At 33.7% G+C, this 22,503-nt stretch overlaps 1 protein-coding gene across 4 annotated transcripts in view; it reads left to right on the forward strand.

The window, feature by feature from the left end:
- Positions 1 to 22,295, forward strand: part of LOC106472928 (ankyrin repeat and SOCS box protein 3-like) — a 47,280-nt gene extending 24,985 nt beyond the window's left edge. For all 4 annotated transcript variants that reach the window (XM_022401465.1, XM_022401466.1, XM_022401464.1 and 1 more), the window contains 3 exons: positions 15,264 to 15,413; positions 16,565 to 16,788; positions 22,066 to 22,295. In XM_022401465.1, the coding sequence (XP_022257173.1) occupies positions 15,264 to 15,413; positions 16,565 to 16,788; positions 22,066 to 22,280 (589 nt within the window). In that variant the 3' untranslated portion in view covers positions 22,281 to 22,295. The remainder of the gene's footprint in view (positions 1 to 15,263; positions 15,414 to 16,564; positions 16,789 to 22,065) is intronic.
- Positions 22,296 to 22,503: the final 208 nt, after the last annotated feature.

The raw sequence follows: 22,503 nt of genomic DNA on the forward strand, positions 1-22,503 counted from the left end.
TCTTCAGTTTACCCCTGAAGAAGAAAGGTCCATCTTTTGAAAGCGCTCAGATTATAGGGTTTTTATTCTTTTTTTATCAAGACTTCTTGAACCTACATGTTTTTCTAACATATTTTACATATGTTTTATTGTTCAAATGGTGTAAAATACAATTTCAAATATTTTGCCTAATTTATTAATAGACTCATTTGTTAGAAAGTCTTAATATGAATGTCTTCTGTTGGAAATTCATATTACTTTACAGTAAAAACTTTAAATTCTCAAGATGTGTAAGTATGATATGGGAATTAAATGTTTATAGTTTGTTCAGAGAAAAAGTTTTAAGTTCCTACAGTTACAGAACTATGATAAAACAGTAAATTCTGTTTAAAGGGAAATTCCTACTAGAGATATACATGCATACATAATAATATGAAAGAAAAACTGATATTATATGATTTTTCCTAGATTTCTGTCTGGTTTTATTTGTATAGATGGCTTGAAAACGTTCCAGCAAGTCGACACTATTTATCACTGCTGGATTCATGTGAGAAGTACATCCTAGCTGTCCAAATGAAGGAAGTAACTGATCCAAAATTGTGAAAGAAGCCATGAAGGACAAAACTATTAAGGTGAAATTGGATTTCATGCTTTTAGTTGCACAACAAGTGCAAGACTTTCAACGTAAGTATCAAATTGATGACCTATTGATCCCCTTCCTTGTAACTCATTTGACAAATGGGATGATGGACCTAATGACAAGGTTTGTCAAAAGTTGATTTAGTAAAAGGCAAGAGACTGAGTGCCATTGATATAATGAACATCAACTTTGATGAAAATAGTGTGTTGAAATCCTACAAAAATGTGGACATTGGAATAATCAGGGAAAATGTGATTAGCTTACTTCACAGAAAGAAGAACATTAATCACAGAGATATTTTGGAATTTTGTATGGATTGTAGTAAAATGTTAGTGAAAGTTGTGAAAAAAATTGCATGATAAATGCCCATTGAAATATGGAATCCTGAGGAACATGGACTGTTTGGATCCAAGAAAGATGGCAAGGGAAGCAGACACAGCTCATAAGCATTTCAAGAGGGTGTGAAAATAATGCTCAAAGCAGGTAGGGTGCAAGAACAAGATTTTTTGGCAATACCAAGACTTCTTGGTGAAGGAAAACCACTTTACCTTCAAGGAGTATAACCCAGCTGTGAGGCTAGATAACTTCTATGTACAGCTTGCAGCAAGTGGTTATTGTGACATCTGGTCAGTCATGAAAATAGTTGTTGTGTTTGTCACATGGCCAAGCTTTTGTGAAACAAGGCTTCTCGGTGAACAAGCAAACAATGGATGATAATCCCTTCACTGTAGGACTTGTTGCATGATGTGCTGTGGTGGACCACATTAAGACTGTTGAAGGTGTTTTGAATGTGAAGATTGGCAAGTCTCTGAGGCTCTCTTGTAAATCAGCAAAGCAGAAATATGATGCCTACTTGGTAGGAAAACAAAAATGAAATCCAGAAGAAGTCTGAGTAAATGGAAAAGGGAATTAGAAAAGGAGGGATTTTGAAGAAAAATATAAATTGGAGGATGAAATGGCAAAACTAGAAAAAAATATGTAAGAACTGGAACAGAGAATTGCGAAAAGACATTATTTAATTAAATTGATAAAATTGCCAAACTTTTTTTTTGAGAACTTTTGTATTTTATTACGGTTTTTCAATGTTGGATATCACTTTTTTGGGAAAATTAAATGTTTATATTTGACTATGGTCTATCTAATCTATTAAGTGAGTCTTGTAATGGTTCAATGTAAAGTTAATCCTTGCTGAATGTAAATGTACTTTAATTACTTGATAGCAATTTCTTCCAGCAAGAGTGCTTGAAACTGAGACTGTAAGCTATGGAAAAGTGCTTGACATTTTTCATTAATGTGCAATGTGAACCCTGTAAAAGATCAGTGCTGTGTGTAAGGAGGCATGTTAATTTTAGTATCCTGTTGAATAATAATCTTTTCCCATGTGTTTTTCTCAATTATTACAAGAACCATGATTTGTCCTTTTTTCTCTCATTATATTTTGTACTATTGCATTTTGTTTTTGTCTTCTAAAAGAATAGTTTAAAAGCTCTGCCATTACCTAATGTTAAGGCTAATATGAAATTTGAAAGTTCCTTAGCCAAAACCATCAAATTTGACATCAGCAGATTATGTCCTTACTTCAAATGCAAAAAAAAGAGGTCCAAGGGTTATGAGGCTGGGCATGACATGGTGGTTGAGGTACTCAACTCACAATCTGTAGTTCGAACACAATGACTCACCTCTGTGTACAGATTAGCTATTTTCTCTTGACGTTGCACTATTCTGTCTTAGAGATTTGCATGCCACCAGCCTTGTGAATGTCCCACTTAAATTTCACATGAAAACACATGTACTATTGAGTGATGATGTATCACGCAGCAAAGTCCTCTACTAATAAGAGTGTGATACATCTTGTGCAAATACTCCCTCTACATTCATACATGAAAAATCCTCATTATTTTCCTTGGTGCAGTTGTGCTATGACATGTTTATTTTTGCTGAAACTTAATGAAGTAAATACTTCGGCAACTTTACTTTGTATTTTAAACCTTTCAATATGAATTCACAGATTAATGTGAATCCTTTTTGTCTGCTGATGTGAGCACAAATATCACTCACAGTTACCAACAATTTAGAAAGTTATTTGACGGTTGATATTGTGACGGTTATCATGTATTGCAAAAGGTGCTGCTCAGGTTGAGAAATACACTAAGAAGACAAGTAATGTAACATCATATAAAATGTGGTGGGATCCACATTGCTGCCTGGACTTGTTTCTTCCGATACAATATCTATTCTTGATTAATGCTGCCTTCTATATGCTTAATTTTTTGCTCACTACTACCTTTGATACTCCCATCTATCCCCACATGTTTAATGTGGCACAGCTGCACTGTAGCATGCAAAAAGTATGTAACAACCATCCACCAATAGGAGCACGGCACACTCTCCTGGCAAAGTTGTCTCCCTGGATTACAGAGTCTAACCTCACTTGTTGATTTGGCACTCAAGTGATTAGACTTATTGCTTGCTGTGCTTTGAGGTTTCAAATTTTGTGAAATTTTGTTACTTTTGTGCTTCATTTTTAACTTGTGTTCAACTTTGATAATCTAACAGCTGTTAAGTACGAGTTGAATTTCTTTGTGAATTTTTTGCATCTGTTTTTCTATAACAACTTGTTTTACCAAGCCTTTTTATCTTGTTGTACTTATCCACTTAAATTCATTGATGAATTCCTAGTTTATTGTCACAACAACTTCAACTGCTACCACTATCATGGATCAACCAGCTGTCACAACCTGCTTTCTCATTGTTCCTCCTCCTTTTGTTACCTTGCCACACTCCTCTTTGCTAACTTACTCTTTTCTGTTCTCCTGTGCCTCAATTCTCAGACCTGGCTGTCAATACTTTGTGTCTGATGTGTCCCATCTGTTTCATATGCATGTCCTCCTCATATGCATGTGGAGGTGAGTATTTATTGGAAATATGTTTTCAGGTAAAGAAAATGTTAACTTTGCAGTATTGAAACCAATCACTAAGTAAACTTGCTCTTTCGTGGAAGGGGCATTATAATGTGACCGTTAATGTCACTCTTTGTTGGTAAAAGAGTAGACCAAGAGTTGATAGTGTATGATTTTGACTAGCTGCCTTCTTTTTAGTCTATTACTTCAAAATTAGGGTTGCTAGTACACAAGAGTTCAATAAACAAAGGTTGTTTTGTCCTGTGAAAAGATTCCAAAAGTAATTTTAATTTGAGTAAAAGAAAGATATGTGCCAAAATACTATTAATGACTGTTGCTGTTGAATGAGAGGAAGACATTTGTAGCTGACCATTTAATGATGTGGCAGACAATTTATACATAAATTCTATAAATATACAGGGATTTTATAAAGTTAGTTGGCCTATTCAACCATTCATAACTCAAAGACTTGTCATTAGAGAGACATAACACTAAGATGAACTAATGAGATGGTTGGAAATGCAAAATAATTTTAACCAGTAGTTGCTATAGTGCAATTTACACGATGTTGACTGTATAAAAACAGTAAACATGGCATAATTTACTCCACCATTATAAATTACTCCTGGCAATTTATCAATGGATATGAGAATTGTTCTTGTAAAGCATTACTACTATTATTGCTATTATAACCATTGTAGTAAGACTAATGTAACTTTAACTTTCTTGCTACAGACTTGGCCACTGTGACCGAGTTCGTAACCACAAAGTAAACGTCAGAGTTTTCTTACTATAACTTTTAATATGTTTTATGTATCTTTGCAAAATTTGGCAGACTTTCACTAAACATTACAAGTCTTTTGTACACAAAAGATCAGATTTTTTAATTATGTATTTTTACTAAAAATGTGTCTGGGAATATATGGAGTCAAAGTGTTCACTGCTCTGAGTAGAAAGTGATTTTCATGTTAAGATTGAAAATACTTTTCTTCATCTGAAAATTGTCAAATTTCATTTGAATAATCTCTAAAACATCTAAATAAATATCAAAAGTTTTTTCAGTGCAACTATATTTTATGTGTTAGTTTCTCTACCCTAACTCTATACCCATTAGGTCAATTTGACCGACTCCATAATCACCATAAAAAATACGAAGTAAGTCTAAATTACCATTTTTCTTTGTAGAATGATTGTAAATTGTAATATGAAACTACAATTGTTCATCCTAAATAGCTTAAAGCTTATAACAGTTGCTCTTGCTTTTTTTTGCTCTTGACTGTTGATGAAACTTAAGCCTACTTTTTTATACTAATGGTACTACTATGCTAAATAATTGTTATTGAATTAAATAATGTACCTAACAACACAGTATAATAACACACAAAGCAAACAATGTCTTATAACTATCATAGTTTTTCTGGCTTTCTAACTATGCAATAAGAGCCTTTAAAAATTCAGCTAAGCTTTTTAATGTGAATACCATGAGATAAAGTTTAGAACTGGAGACAAATATAAAATACAGAGTTTTGTACAGAAAAGAACGTTGGATGATATGTCATTTGACAGATTAAAACTTTGCCTTTCTATTGGTTATGAGTAATGTAGTATAAAACATCAGAGAGAACTATTGGAAATTTGTGAAAGAGAAGATATGACAGGTGGGTGTGGTAAGTAGGTCTGGTTTTCTAACTCGTGGCTCTGTAGCCAAATAAAATTGAAGGCTATAAAAAAAATTAACCTGTGCCTGAGTAATATGTATATTATAATGAGTTCTGTACATTAAATTTGGCGATTCTCAGAGTGGTGGTAAATAAATTAGAGAAAACCTAGAGAGGATTATTAAAAATATTTCCATACTTAAGAAATTAAAATATATACATAATATTAAAATTTGGTTCATTAACTGTGTTTTGGTGCCAAGTTTATTTGTATACAATGATAATAACGTAGCTTAATTAAATCTTGAATGTAACTCTAAAAGTCTGTGATATGTGCAATTTGATTAACCTGTAGCAAGAGTAATATAAAAGTAAAAGTGATGAAGGAGAGGACCTCATAGCAGTAGCAAGGATTATAGAAAGCTTATAAGATTAACCAAGAGGATCAGTTGAAGAAACTTCGCACATATTATCATTCTTACACTTGAAATAAGAGGAGGAAATATTGTTGGAATATGCTTTCAGACATTTTCCACACATACATAACCAGCATGAAGTTGGACAGCATCATTCATCTGATCTGCATATCAGTTTTGCTGAATGGACATGAATGGTGGTCACATTGAACAGTGTGCAGATTTTATGATCTGTGCCCTCTGGTTATAATTGTTTTTTTTTTTGTATAGCAGTCATCTTTCCCATAATGTTAGTTTGCTTACCAACTATTATAGCTCTCGCTAATGATTAGTTTCAAACTGTGTGTGTGTGTGTGTGTGTGTGTATATATATACACAAACACACACACACATCCAGACATGTATAATTATTTTTAAGAAAAACTTCATGTATAATTATTTTGAAGAAAAACTTGTTTAAAAGAATGCTTGGCTAATAATAGAATTATTAACAATAAAACTTGTAACATGATTTCTTCTAAAACCTTGAATAAGTGTAGTAGCAGAGCATTTGAAAAGTGGATAAGTAATGAATCTCAGTATATTTTAGAAAAAGGTTTTCTTTTGTTTGAAATCTAAAATGTTAGTCTTATCTTACTTCTCAAAAGTTTTCTTTAGTTCCTTTTTCCTAATTAGGTTCCATGAATTTTTCTTTTCACTTCAGATCTCAATGAAAATGAAAATTCATGAAATTTAATTGATAAAAAGAAAGGAAAAAAAAAGAAGACTAAGGAATCAGGTAAGACCAACCTTTTAGATTTCAAATCAAGATTGCCTACTCCTGTTTTTGAAATATGTATAGAGGCTTATTTTTACTTTTTCATAAGATGTCAATTCTTTTGGGATAATAGTGCTCTTTTGATAATGTGCTACATAATAAGTAAGTTGAATACTATGTGACTGCTATTAAAGTTAAGTAGATAAAAAATGAGTATTTATCTCAACAACATGAATATTTTGGACTCTCATCTTTATATTGAAAAAGTCTGGAATTTTGCTAGTATCATGAGAGTATGAAAATAATTCTTGCAGGAAAGTTTGATATAAAAATAGATATTACAGTTGGGTTGGTGAAAGTTGGAACCAGAAGTACTGTCTATAAATGAAATTAATAATCAATTGGGAAAGTCCATGGCTTTCTGGAAATATCCTAAGTAGTAAGTCTTGCTAACTCTTGGAGTGGCATGTAAGAAGATTCATGGCCCAGTGTTCCCTATTATGTATATCTGTATGTGAATCATGTATAAAAATAATAATTCATTTGAGAAAAAATCATGTGTACGTACACTTCACATACAAAAAGTAGATAGCCATTACAAAAGGTAAGCATCATTATGATTGCATTTGTATGTTTATTGAAAATATTGATAATATTAGGTATCTAGATCTAATTATAGATTACATATTTAGCTGTAAGGGTTTGCAAGTGATACAAAACTAAATACCATTCAAATATGAAAAAAATGAATTATTTTGAAGCTTTTGCACAAAAAATACATGTATCAAAAAATCATATATAATAGTGTTGCATCAGCGAGGTCACGTGTCTAGTATCACGCCACTTCTTTCTCGAACCTTCAAGAGATTACTAGATTAGGGGTAGTCTGGTATATATAAGATGGTCACAACGTGATGGAACAACAGTGTAATGAGTAATTGAATGTATGCGGACAAAATATTGTTGGCTTCGTGAGACGTGAATTATAGTGTTGTTATAGAGCGACTGTTGAAATTAAGTGTATCGTAAAGTTGTATTCGGAAAGAATAAACCAGTTTTATTTAAGAAAGGACTTGTGTCACTAAAGTTTCGTCGGAAATTAATTAACGATTGGAGGCGTAACAATAGAAAACAGTTAGAAAAACTTTACTCTGAAATTTCAGCATATAATAACCATGGAACAAGAGTAAAAATGTATGAAATATATTACATAATGAATTAATTACCCAGAAATTTATGGAATATATATATATATATATATATATGAAATTGGTTGTTAATGGGTGCTTTGAAAAAGAATGTATAATATTGTCATTTTCCATAAAAAACAGATTTTACAAGTAACTATATATAAAATAAAATTATAAAAATCAATCAAAAAGGAATGTATAATATTGTTATTTTACATAAAAACAGATCTTAAAAATAACTATATATAAGATAAAATTATAAAAATCAGCTACTTAATGTTTATCCAATTTGTGAATATATGATAAAATTGCTGAAAATTTTAAATTTGGTATGCCTGGAACATTGTTGAATATTGATAAGACTGAAGAGAGAAATTATAAAAAGGAATATTGGTTAATAAGGTTATATTAAGTGAATAGTTGATTTAAAAGTGATTGTACTATGTATTATTAGTTGTGTGTGTGTGTGTGTGTGTGTGTGTGTGTATATGTGATTCTGTTGATATGATTAGGGATTTGTTTTCTTTTGCAACTTTATATTGTGATTAGTTTTTTTTAATGTATGATAAATTAGGATAAGGTATAGATTAAACAAATAATGTATAAAATGAATGTAGTTTTTATTCATTGATTATTTGTGTCTATAACTTTTTATATTGTGTTGATAATGGTTAAGAATTTGATTTTGCATGCAACTTTATATTGTGGTTAATTAATTATTTCATATTTGGGATCACTGTATGAACTCTTAGTGCTAACGTTATGGTTATGTAACCATTAATGATTTATTTTCAACTCTTGATTGAATATTCCAAAAATAAGCTGTATAGACTGCATGGAAACTTCTGTTTTAGTTGTATTAGGTGTTTGTGTTGTATATTGATTAGAGCTAAAATAATTGCAAATTAAAAAAAAATGGCATTTTTGTTTCTCCAGTGTATTGGAAGCTACATCAGGGGTGTTTGATGTGAATAAAGGTATTCTTTGTCGAGTCTTTAGGTGGTTTGTAAGTTTGTGACTGTGAAATATTGTGTTGTGGGGTGATTTGGTTATCTTATGGGGATTGTTCTACCATTTTTTTCTCTTGAGAATGAAGGACAAGAAGTGATATTAAAAAGTTTACAATATTATCTTAGAATTGATATGACATAGGCCCCTTCATCATTTGCAGTGAAGTATAAATTTATGTAGTTATCCACCCCACATTTTACAATCATATGGTTCTTCTAGCTATGGATTTATACTACACAAACTAAATACCAAAAAACTGGAATTCTCTTAGGCTATTACTTTTAAGAAATCAACTATAAGAAGTGGTCTTGTACAGCTTTTAAGTAAGAAGAATATAATAGTATTTCACCCACAGACCTTATAGTAATAAAAGATGTACTATAAATTATTACAAGTCTTATTGTGATGTAGTATCACACAAATGACCAAATTATTTATCATGAATTGCTGGCATAAGGCATTATGTCCAGTATCAAACATACTGTTGATGTGAACGTGCTTTGTATTCACTGAATGGGTGAAGAAATTAAACAATTTTCTGAATACTAAGCTTATTTACTATATATCTGCTATTATGTGGCTATATAATGTGAAGAACTGAATGGTGGCTATTGACACTTTTTCTTCACTTCAGTATATAGGTTTTCTTCATAGTGAATACAAAGCATGTTCACATCAACAGTATGTTTGATGAGCATTATAAATCCTAGCATTGTTTGTTTGTAGTTAAGTACAAAGCTACACAATGGGCTAGCTGTGCTCTGCCCACCATGGGTATCAAAATCCAGTTTCTAGCACTGTAAATTCGCAGAAATACTGCTGTGACACTGGGGGTAATTGTTACTGCATATAATAATAATAAATAAACTTAGTGTCCCAAAAATTGTTTAATTTTGAAGTCTAAGTTCAAGGGATGTCCACTTCAATCTACATTTTGATCAACACATGTTATTGGGTTATACTAGTTTCAGAGAATTCCACTCCTCATCAGTAGCCCTGAACACAAGTTAACCAAAGAGAGATAAGCTGGACCTATATCACAGTGAAAAGCGTACATCCATCCTGGAAATACCAATTCCAGAAACAAAGTTGTAGATAACTACCTTCATTCTGCGTTTGACATCACTCATGTAGTCAGCTACATGCCTTTCCAGTCATATTTAACTAACCACCATCTGTCAGAATAAAGTTATATTTAACTAGCCAGAGTAGTGACTTCACTTACAGTGCCTAATATAAAGCAAAACCACCCAAAAAAAAAAAACTTAAAAATTTAAAGTATCAAAAATTTAGAAATAGCTATATAAACAATATTAAGAAAATATAGTATTCCTGTCATAGTTACCAAAATGCTGGAGGAGGTATGAGAGAAAACTACTGTGACAGAAATTAACTTCAGAGTTAGATACTAGTTAATAAATATGACTTGAATATATAAATGATACAGGTAGGAGTATTAATTATTACTGGTTTGTTTGTAGTTAAGTACAAAGCTACACAATGGGTTATCTGTTCTCTGCCCACCATGGGTATCAAAATCCAGTTTCTTGCATATATCAAAGTATGTGTGGGACCAGTTGGGTTAACAAAAAATCTCTCTTAATAACGTAGATATAGCACATGCATATCTAATTATACAACTCCTGCATAGAGTTACCTGGAGCATAGGGATGTAGCCAACATTGAGATACAATGTATGTTAAAAGACTGATTCATTCAACTTTCACAAAGTGCAAGTTTGTTTTCTGTGGTGATTATCATGAAGAAGGAGGGTATGCCAAGGCTCCTTGTTGGCTTTAATGGGTGAATGCAGTTACTCACAATAATGCCATTTCACTTCCACAAACACATGCATTGTAAGTTCTCAATTATTCAACACTTTAGATCTGACATGTGGGTACTGGCTAGTCAAACTGGATTATGAGTGTAGACCTAAGACAGCTTTCAGCTCTTTGAATGGTTTTTACAAGTTTTGTAACATATCTTTTATTCTGTATAACTTCTCTGCTACTTTCCAGAGGCTAATAGAATTTATTCTGAAGGGTCTTCAGTGGGAGAAATGCCTGGTCTATGTTGATGATGATGATGTCTTGATCTTTTGTCACATGCTCTAGTTTGCTGCTGAAAACTTGACTATGGTTCTTAAGCAGATAAGAAAGGTTAACTTGATGTTGAAACCAAGCTCATGCACTTGCAGGTGTGGTTTCTCAGTCATACTGTGGGTAGAGATGAACTTTACTGATCCTACAAAGATTACAAAAGAGTGATACAAAGAGAAATTCAGTTTCTTTGTTGTTGTATTACCAACTTCTCGAAGATTGCCACACCATTATCTGCTCTTAGTAAAGCTAACTTGCACCATACATGGACCAAGGAATATGAAGAAGCATTCCTATCACTAAAGTATGCTGTAGTTGAAGCTCCAATGTTGGCATATCCATTATGAGATTGTAAGTTCTTGTTGGATACTGATGCCAATGATCGTGGAATTGTGGCTGTGTTTTCCCAGTTACAGGATGTGATGGAATGTGTAATCCTGTATGTTCATGGAATGTGTAATCCTGTATGTTCATGGAATGTGTAATCCTGTATGTTCATGGCTCCTGAATGCAGATATTGCACAATGAATAAAGGACTGCTTGAAATTGTGGTCTTTGTTCAACACTGTGAACACAACCTGTATGAAAGAAAGTTCCATGATTTTGTGTATAACGCAACTCTGAAGTGGCTTATGAACTTTAATCTGGAAGGTGTGATGGCATGTTTGATTAAAATGCATCATCCAGGCCCATAATATGGAAACACCTGTCTGTTCATTGAATTTTCTGATACTAGACACTCTGTGGGAGTTAGTCATTTCTGACATAGCAATATCACTCCATATGGTAGGAGATTCCATTAGTGGTTGGATACCTCAATAATGCCCCAAGAGCTTTGGGAAGAGCAACTGAAGGACTCAGATCTTGTGTGAGCTTTTTTTTCCATGCAGCAATGTGAAATATCACTAGCACAGATTGAGGAATGTAAAGAGTATGCTTTAAAGCTGTGGCACTTGTAAAAGTTTTAAAAAGTGTGCTGTACTGTTGTTATCAACCACCAAGATATGGTTCTCAACATGTGGTGCAACTAGTGGTTCGTAGAACTCTTGGCCCTCAAATTCTTCAGACTTGTGTAATGCATACTTCAAGACATTCACACAGACCAGAGAACTAATTGCAATAACCATAGATGTATATTGTTGGATATGATGAAAACACACACTTCATGTTATCCCCACCAGTCTGATTGTTTTATCAAGCAGATGCTTGTGAATTTTTTTAATTCTGACAGAACCAACTGGGATGAACATTTGCCATAGACCATGATGATGTATCCTGGAACAGAACACAGATTAACTGGTTGATTACCAACCATGCTCATGTTTGGTTGAGAAATACTGCTCCCTTTGGATGTGATGTATGTCCTCAATAATGTGTTCATTGGTTAAGGTCTTTCTTGTTTGATACGTACGAGTTAATTATTATCAGAAATGCAGATTGCAGTATTTTGTAAGCAAATGGTTGTATTGAAAATTTTCTTAATATTCTTTGAGTACAAAGTGCAATTAAAATACATGAATATAAAGACTTTGAGTGTACAAACTGAGGCAGAAAGTAACATCCAGCCTGTACTAAAGTTTTATCCAAAATAATTTTAATAGGAATGAGATGTCAATGTTAATGGATTCTCATGGTCAGAAGATAGAGGCTGGCACTCGTATGGTTGCTAGTCTGTTTTGATTGTTTGTGTGGGAACCAATGTTTGCAGTCTTTGTTTTAGTAATGATCAGGCAGTGGGCAAGGAAATGTTGCAAGGTTACAGGGTATCTATGTTAGCTGTTGTCATGGAAATGCCAGTATCGGGCAGCAAAGCTGAATGTTGGTCAACACAAAACCCAATGAAGCCTGGAAAAGTGGGTCATCTACAGGTGTAAGGGATGCTTTGACTAAAGGCATCATACATGAGTTAACTCAAGCCTGTAGTAATGTTACTTGACCAAGGTAATAGCTACAGTTGTGGCTGGTTTGTTGCAGCATGTAGACTTTTAGCTGAACTTCTGATCAATCAGAATCCTGTTGACTAGACATCTTTCAGTCCATTTTTTTTATATATGATCAGATTCTTTGCTCTTTTGGCTAGCTCGTCTTTGACGAGATTTGCCAAAAATTTTGTACAATCGTTTTATTGTCTGCTTACTCATACTCTCACATGAAAGGTTATATCTTGTTCAAGGACTCAAGCAACTATGATGGTAAAGTCAGGGTTAATCCTGGCTGAAGATAAATCAATTGAAAGGTATCTTCCTGCTGGTAGAGATTTTTATCATGGCAAACTTTCTCAGAGCCTACCAAAGGCTTTCCCTGCAGTTCAAGGACTGTGACATCTAAATGATGATTTTACCATGGTCTCAATGCCGTAGTGATGGAATGCCTTTGAAGTCCAACCTGCAAGTTACGCAGTTGGTGCAGGTTGTTTTCTTTTTGGTTTTTGTTGTTGTTCTTAGTCATTTTGTTATAAAATAAAACAACAAATATTTATTTATATATGTTGGTATTTCATATTTTTATGAAAAAGAAGTAAAAGCATTTAATGAAGACCCAGGATTGACTCCTGGCCACCAACAAAATCACTCCATCTCAGAATTTTCCAGAATATGTTAGCAGATTAGCAACTAAAATGTAGGATACAGGCTAATAAGTATTTAGTTATAATAAGTAACACACACACACACACACACACACACATATATATATATATACATACATATACACACACACACATACACAGTTATCCCTTGTCATTCACATGAGATAGGTTCTAGAAATTACTGCGAATGCTAAAACCATGAATACCCTTAGCAATATAGGTAGCAGCAACAAAGGAAGCAGGCAGAGAACTTGGAGAGGTTACAGGGTAGAGTCTGCACATAAACACCATGATTGAACAAAGACTGAGAATATGTAGGATGTTGTGGTGCATGGTTTGAGAGTGTGGGATACACAGTGCAGCACAATGAAAGCCTCACACTAGTTTTGGGTGTGGCTGTGGCTGTACCACAAATGACAAGGGATAACTGTACACATAAGTTAGCTACTAATTAATAATAATATGACTTAGGTGAATATATAAGCTACTGACAATGATAACTAAGCTTGTTATAGAATAAAGTATATATGTATACATTGTAAACCCTTAGTTAAAGCATGTACAGATGCAGCTTTAAGTTTGCAGTCACATGTACCAGGCTTTACATTAACGTAAGTTTAACGTACAGAGCAAAAAGTTTATATTTTTATATTCACTGGAAGATGATTAGGAGGGAGGGGGTAATGACTTTATCTAATGTAATAAATCTAAATATGCAAGTGCATTGATGCAAGAGTCAGCCACAATATATAATATTGCAGTATAAAACTGAGAGAGTAGCTAGAAAACCGACAGGTACGGCATTCTTTAATTTAATGTACCCAATTCAAGCCAAAATATGAGATTTTCTTGCTTTCAGCACAATCAGATGTATATACCATTTGGTTGTCATTGAACATGCTCTGGGAGGGGAGATGTGGCTAATGAATATACATAATGATATACAGATTTATGAAGGGTTCATGGGAAGGTACATAAAAATTTTCGGTTTTGCCATTTACGGGTGTTTATGCATTTTTTATCACTACTTCAACCCCTGTAGATGGATCTTCACCACATTTGGTATGGAGTTTCATTGGGTCCATGGGGAGATGTATACAAATTTTCAGTTTTGCATTTTGTGTTTTTTTATGGGTGTTTTTGCATTTTTTTTTATTGTCTATTTCTCCCCCTGTTGATGGATCTTCACCATGAAGGTTTGTTGGGCCCATGTGGAGATACTTGCAAATTTGCATTTTCACATTTTGTATTTTGCAGTTTTTATGGACGTTTTTTACAGTTGCATATAAGGGAAGCAACTTTTCATGTCCAAGATAACTTTTTATTAATCATGAATTTACATAACTTCTGTCTAGGGGACTGCCAGCTAGTTAAGTAATTAGTTAAAGTATAGTTTGGTTTAATGTTTATTGAAAGTTTCCACAGTTTCCCCACTGATGTGGATTTCATGGTATACATTGAACAGATTTGGGTATGATTTGATATTTTTGTGACTCTTGTGAACCTTTATGCAAATATATCCTAGTTAAAAACAGATAAATGTATAAAGTTAGGCACCTGGGGTATGAAAACAAAAGTGTGATAGGAACATTGGTGATAAACACACACAAGAAAGAGGGATTTAGGTTTGTTGCTGAAAGTTAAAATTCTTAAGCAGTATGTTTAACTGTTAAAGTTTGGATTTTGGAGTATCAAGCTATGTTGCAGCCTTGTGAAAACCTTAATTAAAATACTGTTTTAAATATTGATCAGTTCACTACAGGAAATATATCAACATGTAAGAAAGAATACGAAACAGGTTTAATACAATAAGAGTACCTGGTTTAAGGCATTTAAACTGAGGAAAGAAGTTTAACCAATAAAACTTTTTTTTCTGAAAACAATTGTTTTTGTATTTACCTTTACAGTAAAATACTAGCACAGAATTTTGGAAGTTAAGACTAGCAAATGTCAATATACCTACATTATAAGATGAAAAATTAAAGTATTTTAAGATATTTTTCCTTACATCTTTTTTAAATTTCAGAAGTGTTAAGCTGTTGTTAGAACACATGGACATTGGTCAGGTGATCAAACTGTGTCAGCGTCAGGATGTTGGTGTTTTACAACAAGCAGAAGAAGAGGCCACCACAGATTATGTTGTCAGTCCTCTACATCTTGCCATAGAGTGGCAAAGGTAGATAATTTGTTATGGACAAAATTGTTGTGTTCAAAGATGTCTACAATTTTTATTTTTCAAATATATTTGATTATTTTTTTATGGACTGCATTTAATACATCATTTTGATATTTTTGTAGTGTTTTTTTTATGGTTCTAAGTATGCCAATAGATAAATGGTGTTCTAATCAAGTTAAACTTTAGAAATTGGATCACCTAAAAGTTCAGCTTCTTCTTTTTCAAATTTCTTGCATATGAAGCTTTTATATTATTCTATGAGACAAAAGTATTGGAAAGGAGGAAGGAAAAATTTATTTTTTATGAATATTTTTCCAGCCATTTTCTCAAATAAGTTGTACATGTATTCACATATTGTAACATCTTCAGTTATAGAAGATTTATGGTCTACAATAATAACTGTATTATGAATCAGGTTTCTTGAAATTTTCTTCTTTGTGCTTGGTAGGAGGAAATACTGTCAACATACTACTGTAAAAAAATTGTTTGTATATGAGAACTTTTCTTTTTCTTCTTATGTGACGGAACTTCTTTCCAGGTTTATGTTTATGTTATAAAATGCCTGAATGTCGCTAAAGTTGAAGCCAGTTTATTATTTCATGGAAAACTTACTCGTACAACAAAATGCTAATTCAGTCAGTTGTATGATATTGTAGAGGTACAAAAACAAAATGTCATTTTATATGAATGTGGGTTTGTTTGTAGTTTAAGCACAAAGCTACACAATGGGCTATCTGTGTTGTGTACACCATGAGTATCGAAACCCAGTTTCTAGTGTTGTAAATCTGCAGACATACTGCTGTGCCACTGGTGGGCATTATATGAATGTGTATGAGATTTAATTCTCTACAGAATGTAACAAAACACTTTACTTTAAAGAAACACCTAGTTGCATATAAAGCTAGTGTAGATTTAATGTCATTATTCATTAACTAGCTTGTTTATTGCTCATATAAGGTAACTATTATTAAATATATTGTATGCACTTGACATTTTTATATATATTTTTTTGTTTTATACATTTATAAATGCTGAAAGTTCTATCACAGAGAAAAATACATTTTATTTTATTGCTATATAATATTTTATGACCTCGCTACTATGCATTCAGTTATTGTTAATGTACAGTATATGATTTGTTCTTTCACTAGTTATGGGTGTCTAGAGCTTCTCCTCACATCTGGATTTCCTGCAGATGGACTCTTGGAGAGATCAGACCTTACTCTTGAGACATTACATGGAGGATTGTTTCTGTATGAAACAGCCCTTACTTTTGCAGCATCTAAAGGTGATGTTGAAGGAATGAATATATTACTGGAAGCAGGGGCAAGCTGTGAGGCTACATTGGAAAATATCCTTCCACCATTAGTACCAGGTGAGGGAATACTGTTTCTCAGTATTTTTTTTTAGTACTTGAAGATATTGTTATGTAGTCACAGTGTTGTTTGATACCTAGTTTTCTGTGTGCAAGAAAATACTGGCTGAAGCTGTTCAATATAGCCACAAGGCTGTTTGATTCTCAGCCAGTATCTCATTACACATGAAAAACCAGGTATATAGAATCAAACAGCCTTGTGGCTATATTGAACAGCTTCAGCCAGTATTTTTTTACACATAAAAAAACCAGGTATACTTGGTCCAACTTTTAATGCTTGAAGTTGTTTGATATAGCTACAAAGCTGTTTGTTTCTTTACACCTAATTTTTTGTGTAAGAAAGTACTGGTGGTTGGTGCAACATTTAGTGCTTGCATCTGTTCAGTATAGGCACAAGGTTGTTTTTTCTGAATACCTGGTTTTGCAAGTGTAAAATAGTGCTGTAATGTCTTCTGTTATTGGTTAGATTTTTTTGGATTATTTGATTAAAATATTACCAAGTTCAGTCTACTTGATGATAATGAAATAATTTACTTCTTCAATAACATTTGTTATAGCAAAAGCCATGTTTGATTTGAGGCCAAATTTCATAAATAGACTTTGCAACAGAGACTTCATGACTAAATTTGAGCTTCATTTCAAATACAATGTTTAAAGTAAACTGAGGTGTATGCCTAACTTAATTAGCTTTGATAAAAATGTAACTTACTGAGTAACTGAATAGCAGAATAATTGTAATAACTCTCATTACAAACACTGAACTGAACACTAAATACTTCATTGAATTTTCATTGATCTTCACACACTGGTTATACGTATTTATAATGTACTCTTGTTTCTTCTAATTCTATGAAATCTCTAGACCATAATTTTTTTAGGTATTCTAGGAATACTTTTATGAACTTTCTATACCTAGCTTCATCATTTTGATCATCAACTCTTACAAGATGAGAAACTACAAGCATTTTTCTAACACATTAAAATAGTTCAAAGAACTACAAAGTGACTGTGTTAAGATCAAATAGCCTTTAGTGTGTGGATAATTTGTTTAATGTCAATTATCTAGAAAAGTTAACATACATTTATTGGTTGCATACGATAATAACTGAATTACACATAATGTCATGGTCTGAAAGTGTTGAAATGCTAGCACACCAGCAGTTAACTTTATTTTCAAAACAATTTTAGACCTATTGGTTTCTAACAGTTCACCAGCCTTCAGCATTAAATCTGTATAGGGCTAGTTAAAAAATTGTCATTGGTCATATTGTGATGTAATGTCACAAATAACTGATTTATGATCACCTTCTTACCTGCCTCCCAGTGGTTCACCCATAAATCTGAAGGTTTATAATGCTAAAAACTGGATATCGATAACCATGGTGGGCACAGCACAAATAACCTATCGTGTAGCTTTCGCTTAACAACAAATCAGACAGACTGACAAACTTCTTACTTTTATCAGTTACATATCCAAATCATATTTACTAACTATTTTCCAACTACAAGATTAACTTCTGTCATAGTAGGTTTGTTTCTTTTAATTAATTTCAATACAATTTCAATATTGCTGCTACGTTTAACATATGACCATTTCAAGTAATGACACACACACTGGTTTCAGGTAGTTCTATTTTTCTATTACATAGTGTTGAGGACACCTATTATGACTATGATTTCAATACATTTTGACTGAAAATCTTTTGAAAAAAAGTGAAAAAACAACAACTTGACCTTGAAGATTTCTCCCATAACAGAATTATGTCTGTAGACAGAAAGCTAACATCCATGCGTTTAACATAATTTCTCTATTAGAAGTAATCACACACAAAGTTAAAGAATTAACTTAAATTATCCCAAGTTTAGAAATAGCTATCAAAAACATTAACATATTCTTATTATATTTAGCAAAATGATGGAAGAAGTTTTAGCAGTTTCTTGCTAATGCTACCATATTTCAAACATTTTCACACAGTATACACCATACAATGGAACTCTAGCCAACTTTGAGCAAGTATGAAAATGACTGCCCAATGTTATGTTACTTTGTTTAACCATTTACATCTCCATTTATTCTTTTCATTTTGGATCTTCTTCACCTTAAAACCTTTTTCTAGCTGTTGCATTTTATTGAGAACGTTTTAATATTCATATAATGTTTTAAGAAAAAATTATCCATTCATAATAAATCCATAGCCATAGATCACTAGCACCACTTTCCTGAACACAGTGAACTTTAGTTATTTTCCAGTACTAAATGGCTCACAATTTTACATTTTATGTAAACTTCAGCAATTCCTAATGTAAAACTAATGTTATAAACAACTGCTAAAATATATTTTTTTAACATATCTAAGAATAGAGTTCCATGCATACTCGACTTGAATGGTATTAAAGCAAATGTTTACTTAAATTACATTTAATAATATAATAGGCATTTCTATTTTCAAATGTAATTGTTTTACTTATAGCCACTACCAGTGTAACCAACTGAATGTGAAATTAAAGATTTTAGTTAAATATTGTGTAATTCTATTTTTTAGTATTTCTCTGGCATTGTCAGAAACTTGATTTTTTCTTTAAAAATGTGTCTAAGATATGTCTGTATAGGTAGTTTTGTCATTTCAAAATGATAGTTATCTCCTGCATACAGTAGCTATTCTTGTGTATCTGCCTTTGAGATTTTGTGTATGCTTCTGACTTTGAGCTATCTCCCATATAGGGCATATTATAATGTGAACTGTGCTAGTATATGATGTTATCATTTTGTGAAAAATAGCCTTCCATCAGTAGAAGGGCACAACATATTCTCCATGTACAGTAGATCCCCATAAGCACTTGCACTCAAAATCAACTTCATTTTTATCTTAGACTGATGTACTGTCATTGACGTTTTCCCTCTCAACCACTATCCGTTGTTTCTTCAGTTCAGTATGGAGGGCTTTCTTCCTCTCTGTTGATCCTTTTCCCCCAGACTTTGGATGACTTCTATCAATGTTGCTAATACCTTTTTACATATTCTGATTGATCTGTCCTCCTGTCATTTATTGTGTTTCATTTACTGGAATGAGGTGTAGCAGTTGTAAGCTCTCCCTTCAGTACCACTGAGGCTATTTATGTCTTCAATTGAGTCATGGTATCATTTGTTCCCCATGTTCACAGTCTAGAGCTTCATTTTCATTATTACATGGATGACTGGCTCCTCCTTACCTCTTCTTGGGAAGTCCTCTATTTTTTTGTTCCCATCACTTCTCATCAAAGAGGTGGGTCATCTAAGTTGGCTGGTCAAGTTTTCCAAGTCATTCCTAAATCCAACTCAATAATTGGTCCAACTTGGAGTTTTTCAGTTCTTGACTCAATTGAGCTTAGTCTTCCCCAATTTGTCTGTGGGACATGAATCATCTAGTCACATTGACTCTTGTAAAAGATTCTATTTCTTTTGGGGACTCATGTTTTAAGAACATATTGCCCCTCTAGGACAGATTCACATGAGGCTTCCTAATTGAACTTTGAGCAGCCAATGGAAAATCTCTCACGATCCTCTTTCCTCCCTTGTGACACTGCCACCTTATTTTCATGAGGATCTGTCATGGTGGCTAGACTGTACTAATACTAATGTCAGCATCCCACTGCCCCAAACCTGTCCCCCCCCCACACACACACACACATCTAGATTTGTTCTCCTGTGGAACATATACATCAATTTTCATTTTCTCAAACTCTTGATCTCCTATTGGGTGTGTTTCTATTACCTACCAGTTCTTGTAGATCACTTGGTTATGATCCATTCTGACAATCTCACTGTTGTTTCCCATATGAATTGTCAGGGAGGGACTCAATTCAGAGACCTTTGCTTTCACACACTGGACTTACCAAACATCCCCTTTTCTAGTCCCCAGTACCTTAGCCAGCAGTTTTGGCAGTGAATACCTTCAGCCTGGATTGGTCACATCTCTTTCTATATGTGTATTCTCCACTTTTCCATCTCATGCATGTCTCCTTGTTGGGTTCTGTTGGTAGCTACCTTTTTTTATTTTTTTTTGTTTTTGGTGGGCTCGGTCTTAGTTTCCTCTTCACTGACTAGCATCCAGGGCACCTCTTCCTCTGCTTCTATTTTGGTCATTCTTACTCCAACTTCATACACCTCTCTTTCACTTGAGAGTATCATTCCTTCATCTTCTTGCATGGTGTTTGTCTGGTCCCTTGTTCGCTTTTCAACTTTTTCTTTTATTTCATTTGTGTTGCCTTTCTACTCTCTCTGTCTATCAAGAAAAGTGGAATGTTCTTCACTGCTCACTACAACCATGCCATTCTACTGTTGCTCATCTTTCAGCCTTCTTTACCTTGTTCAACCTGAGGGTTGCCAGTCTCACCATCATAGGCTATTAGGCAGCCTTTTTTTTTAAACTCGGTGCCTACTGAACTGCCTCTTTTATTTCTTTACCTGTTTATTCTTTTCTCTGAATATATCTCGTGGTATATTTTGCCTCACAGGTTATATTTACTTCCCTAATCTTACAGTGTGTTAGATGTAACGGAAAGCATTAGATCCATCTGCTCTCATTCCTAAAGTACCCATATAATTTATCCATTCCAGACTGTACCCTCCAGGGACTATTATGGAAAAAGCCAGCATTGGGGGAGTGTTGTCTTCTCTTCCTTGGCTTGCACATGCCAACTTTTCATATTAGGTTTCATAGTAACCCATTGCACTTTTGTCTGTAAAAAGTAAAAGACCTTTTGCAGTGGTTAGATCTGATCTAGTCTGAGCATCTGTCTGGTGTCTCTCCAACACAAATTCCTCCCTCATCTTGGCCTTTAAGGATCTACCAAGCATGGTAGATCCTTGCCACTCCCAGTTTCTCGCTACTAGGGTGGTTTACTTGGAGGATTCTTCACCAGTTGTGTGATTCTTCTAGAAAGAGTCCTAGTGGGCAGTACAGTGCAGTGGGAGGTAGGGCAAAAGTGTCCATGTCGGTGTAGTACAGGTCACCCCCTATTACGCAATATTAAATTTCTTGGTGGTTTGGCCAGCTGGATGGGGAAAAGTTTTATCCTCACACCACAGGAAGGCATTTAATCCCCATTCCTCTATGTGAGGTTAGTAAAGTGTACAGTAGAACACATACTAAACTGTAATGTCTGATCATTATCCTAGTCACATTACATCTCATATCTGACTGATGTGCTTTGTGCAAATGCTTGGTTACTCTTTTTTTCCACTCATGTGTGACACATTGGCTCATTTTACCTTCATTATTCCATTTTTCCAACCAGGCAAAGAGTATATCCTGCACAAGATCAGTGCAGTCTCTCACGAGTTTTACACCTTTAGCAAGCCCCACTATAGGGTGTCACACTCCATGAGCTTTCCCCATCAGTTGCCTTCTCTGAATGGAGCTTATCTAGGTTTTGCAATTGCACCAGCCCCTCCACCACATGAGTGTGGGATTCTACCTACTGTATGCAGAAAGGTAGGTATATTGTTTTGAATGGTAACGTCAATGGTGTAGCAAGAGGGGGGGCAGTTGCCCCCGGGTGCAGGTGTGAAGGGGCACAAAATTTGCTCTGGCGTATAATGCCTATTAATTAATAATTATGCCCTTCCCTAGGATACAGCATAACTGCCCTACGTTAAGTAAATACGACAATGTTACATTATTTGTGTGTATTATGCTTGCAGTTTTAACTTTTAGAAGCTGCCCACTGAAATAC

This window comes from Limulus polyphemus, unplaced genomic scaffold (assembly GCF_000517525.1).
Source record: "Limulus polyphemus unplaced genomic scaffold, Limulus_polyphemus-2.1.2 Scaffold5742, whole genome shotgun sequence".
Lineage (NCBI taxonomy): Eukaryota > Metazoa > Arthropoda > Merostomata > Xiphosura > Limulidae > Limulus > Limulus polyphemus.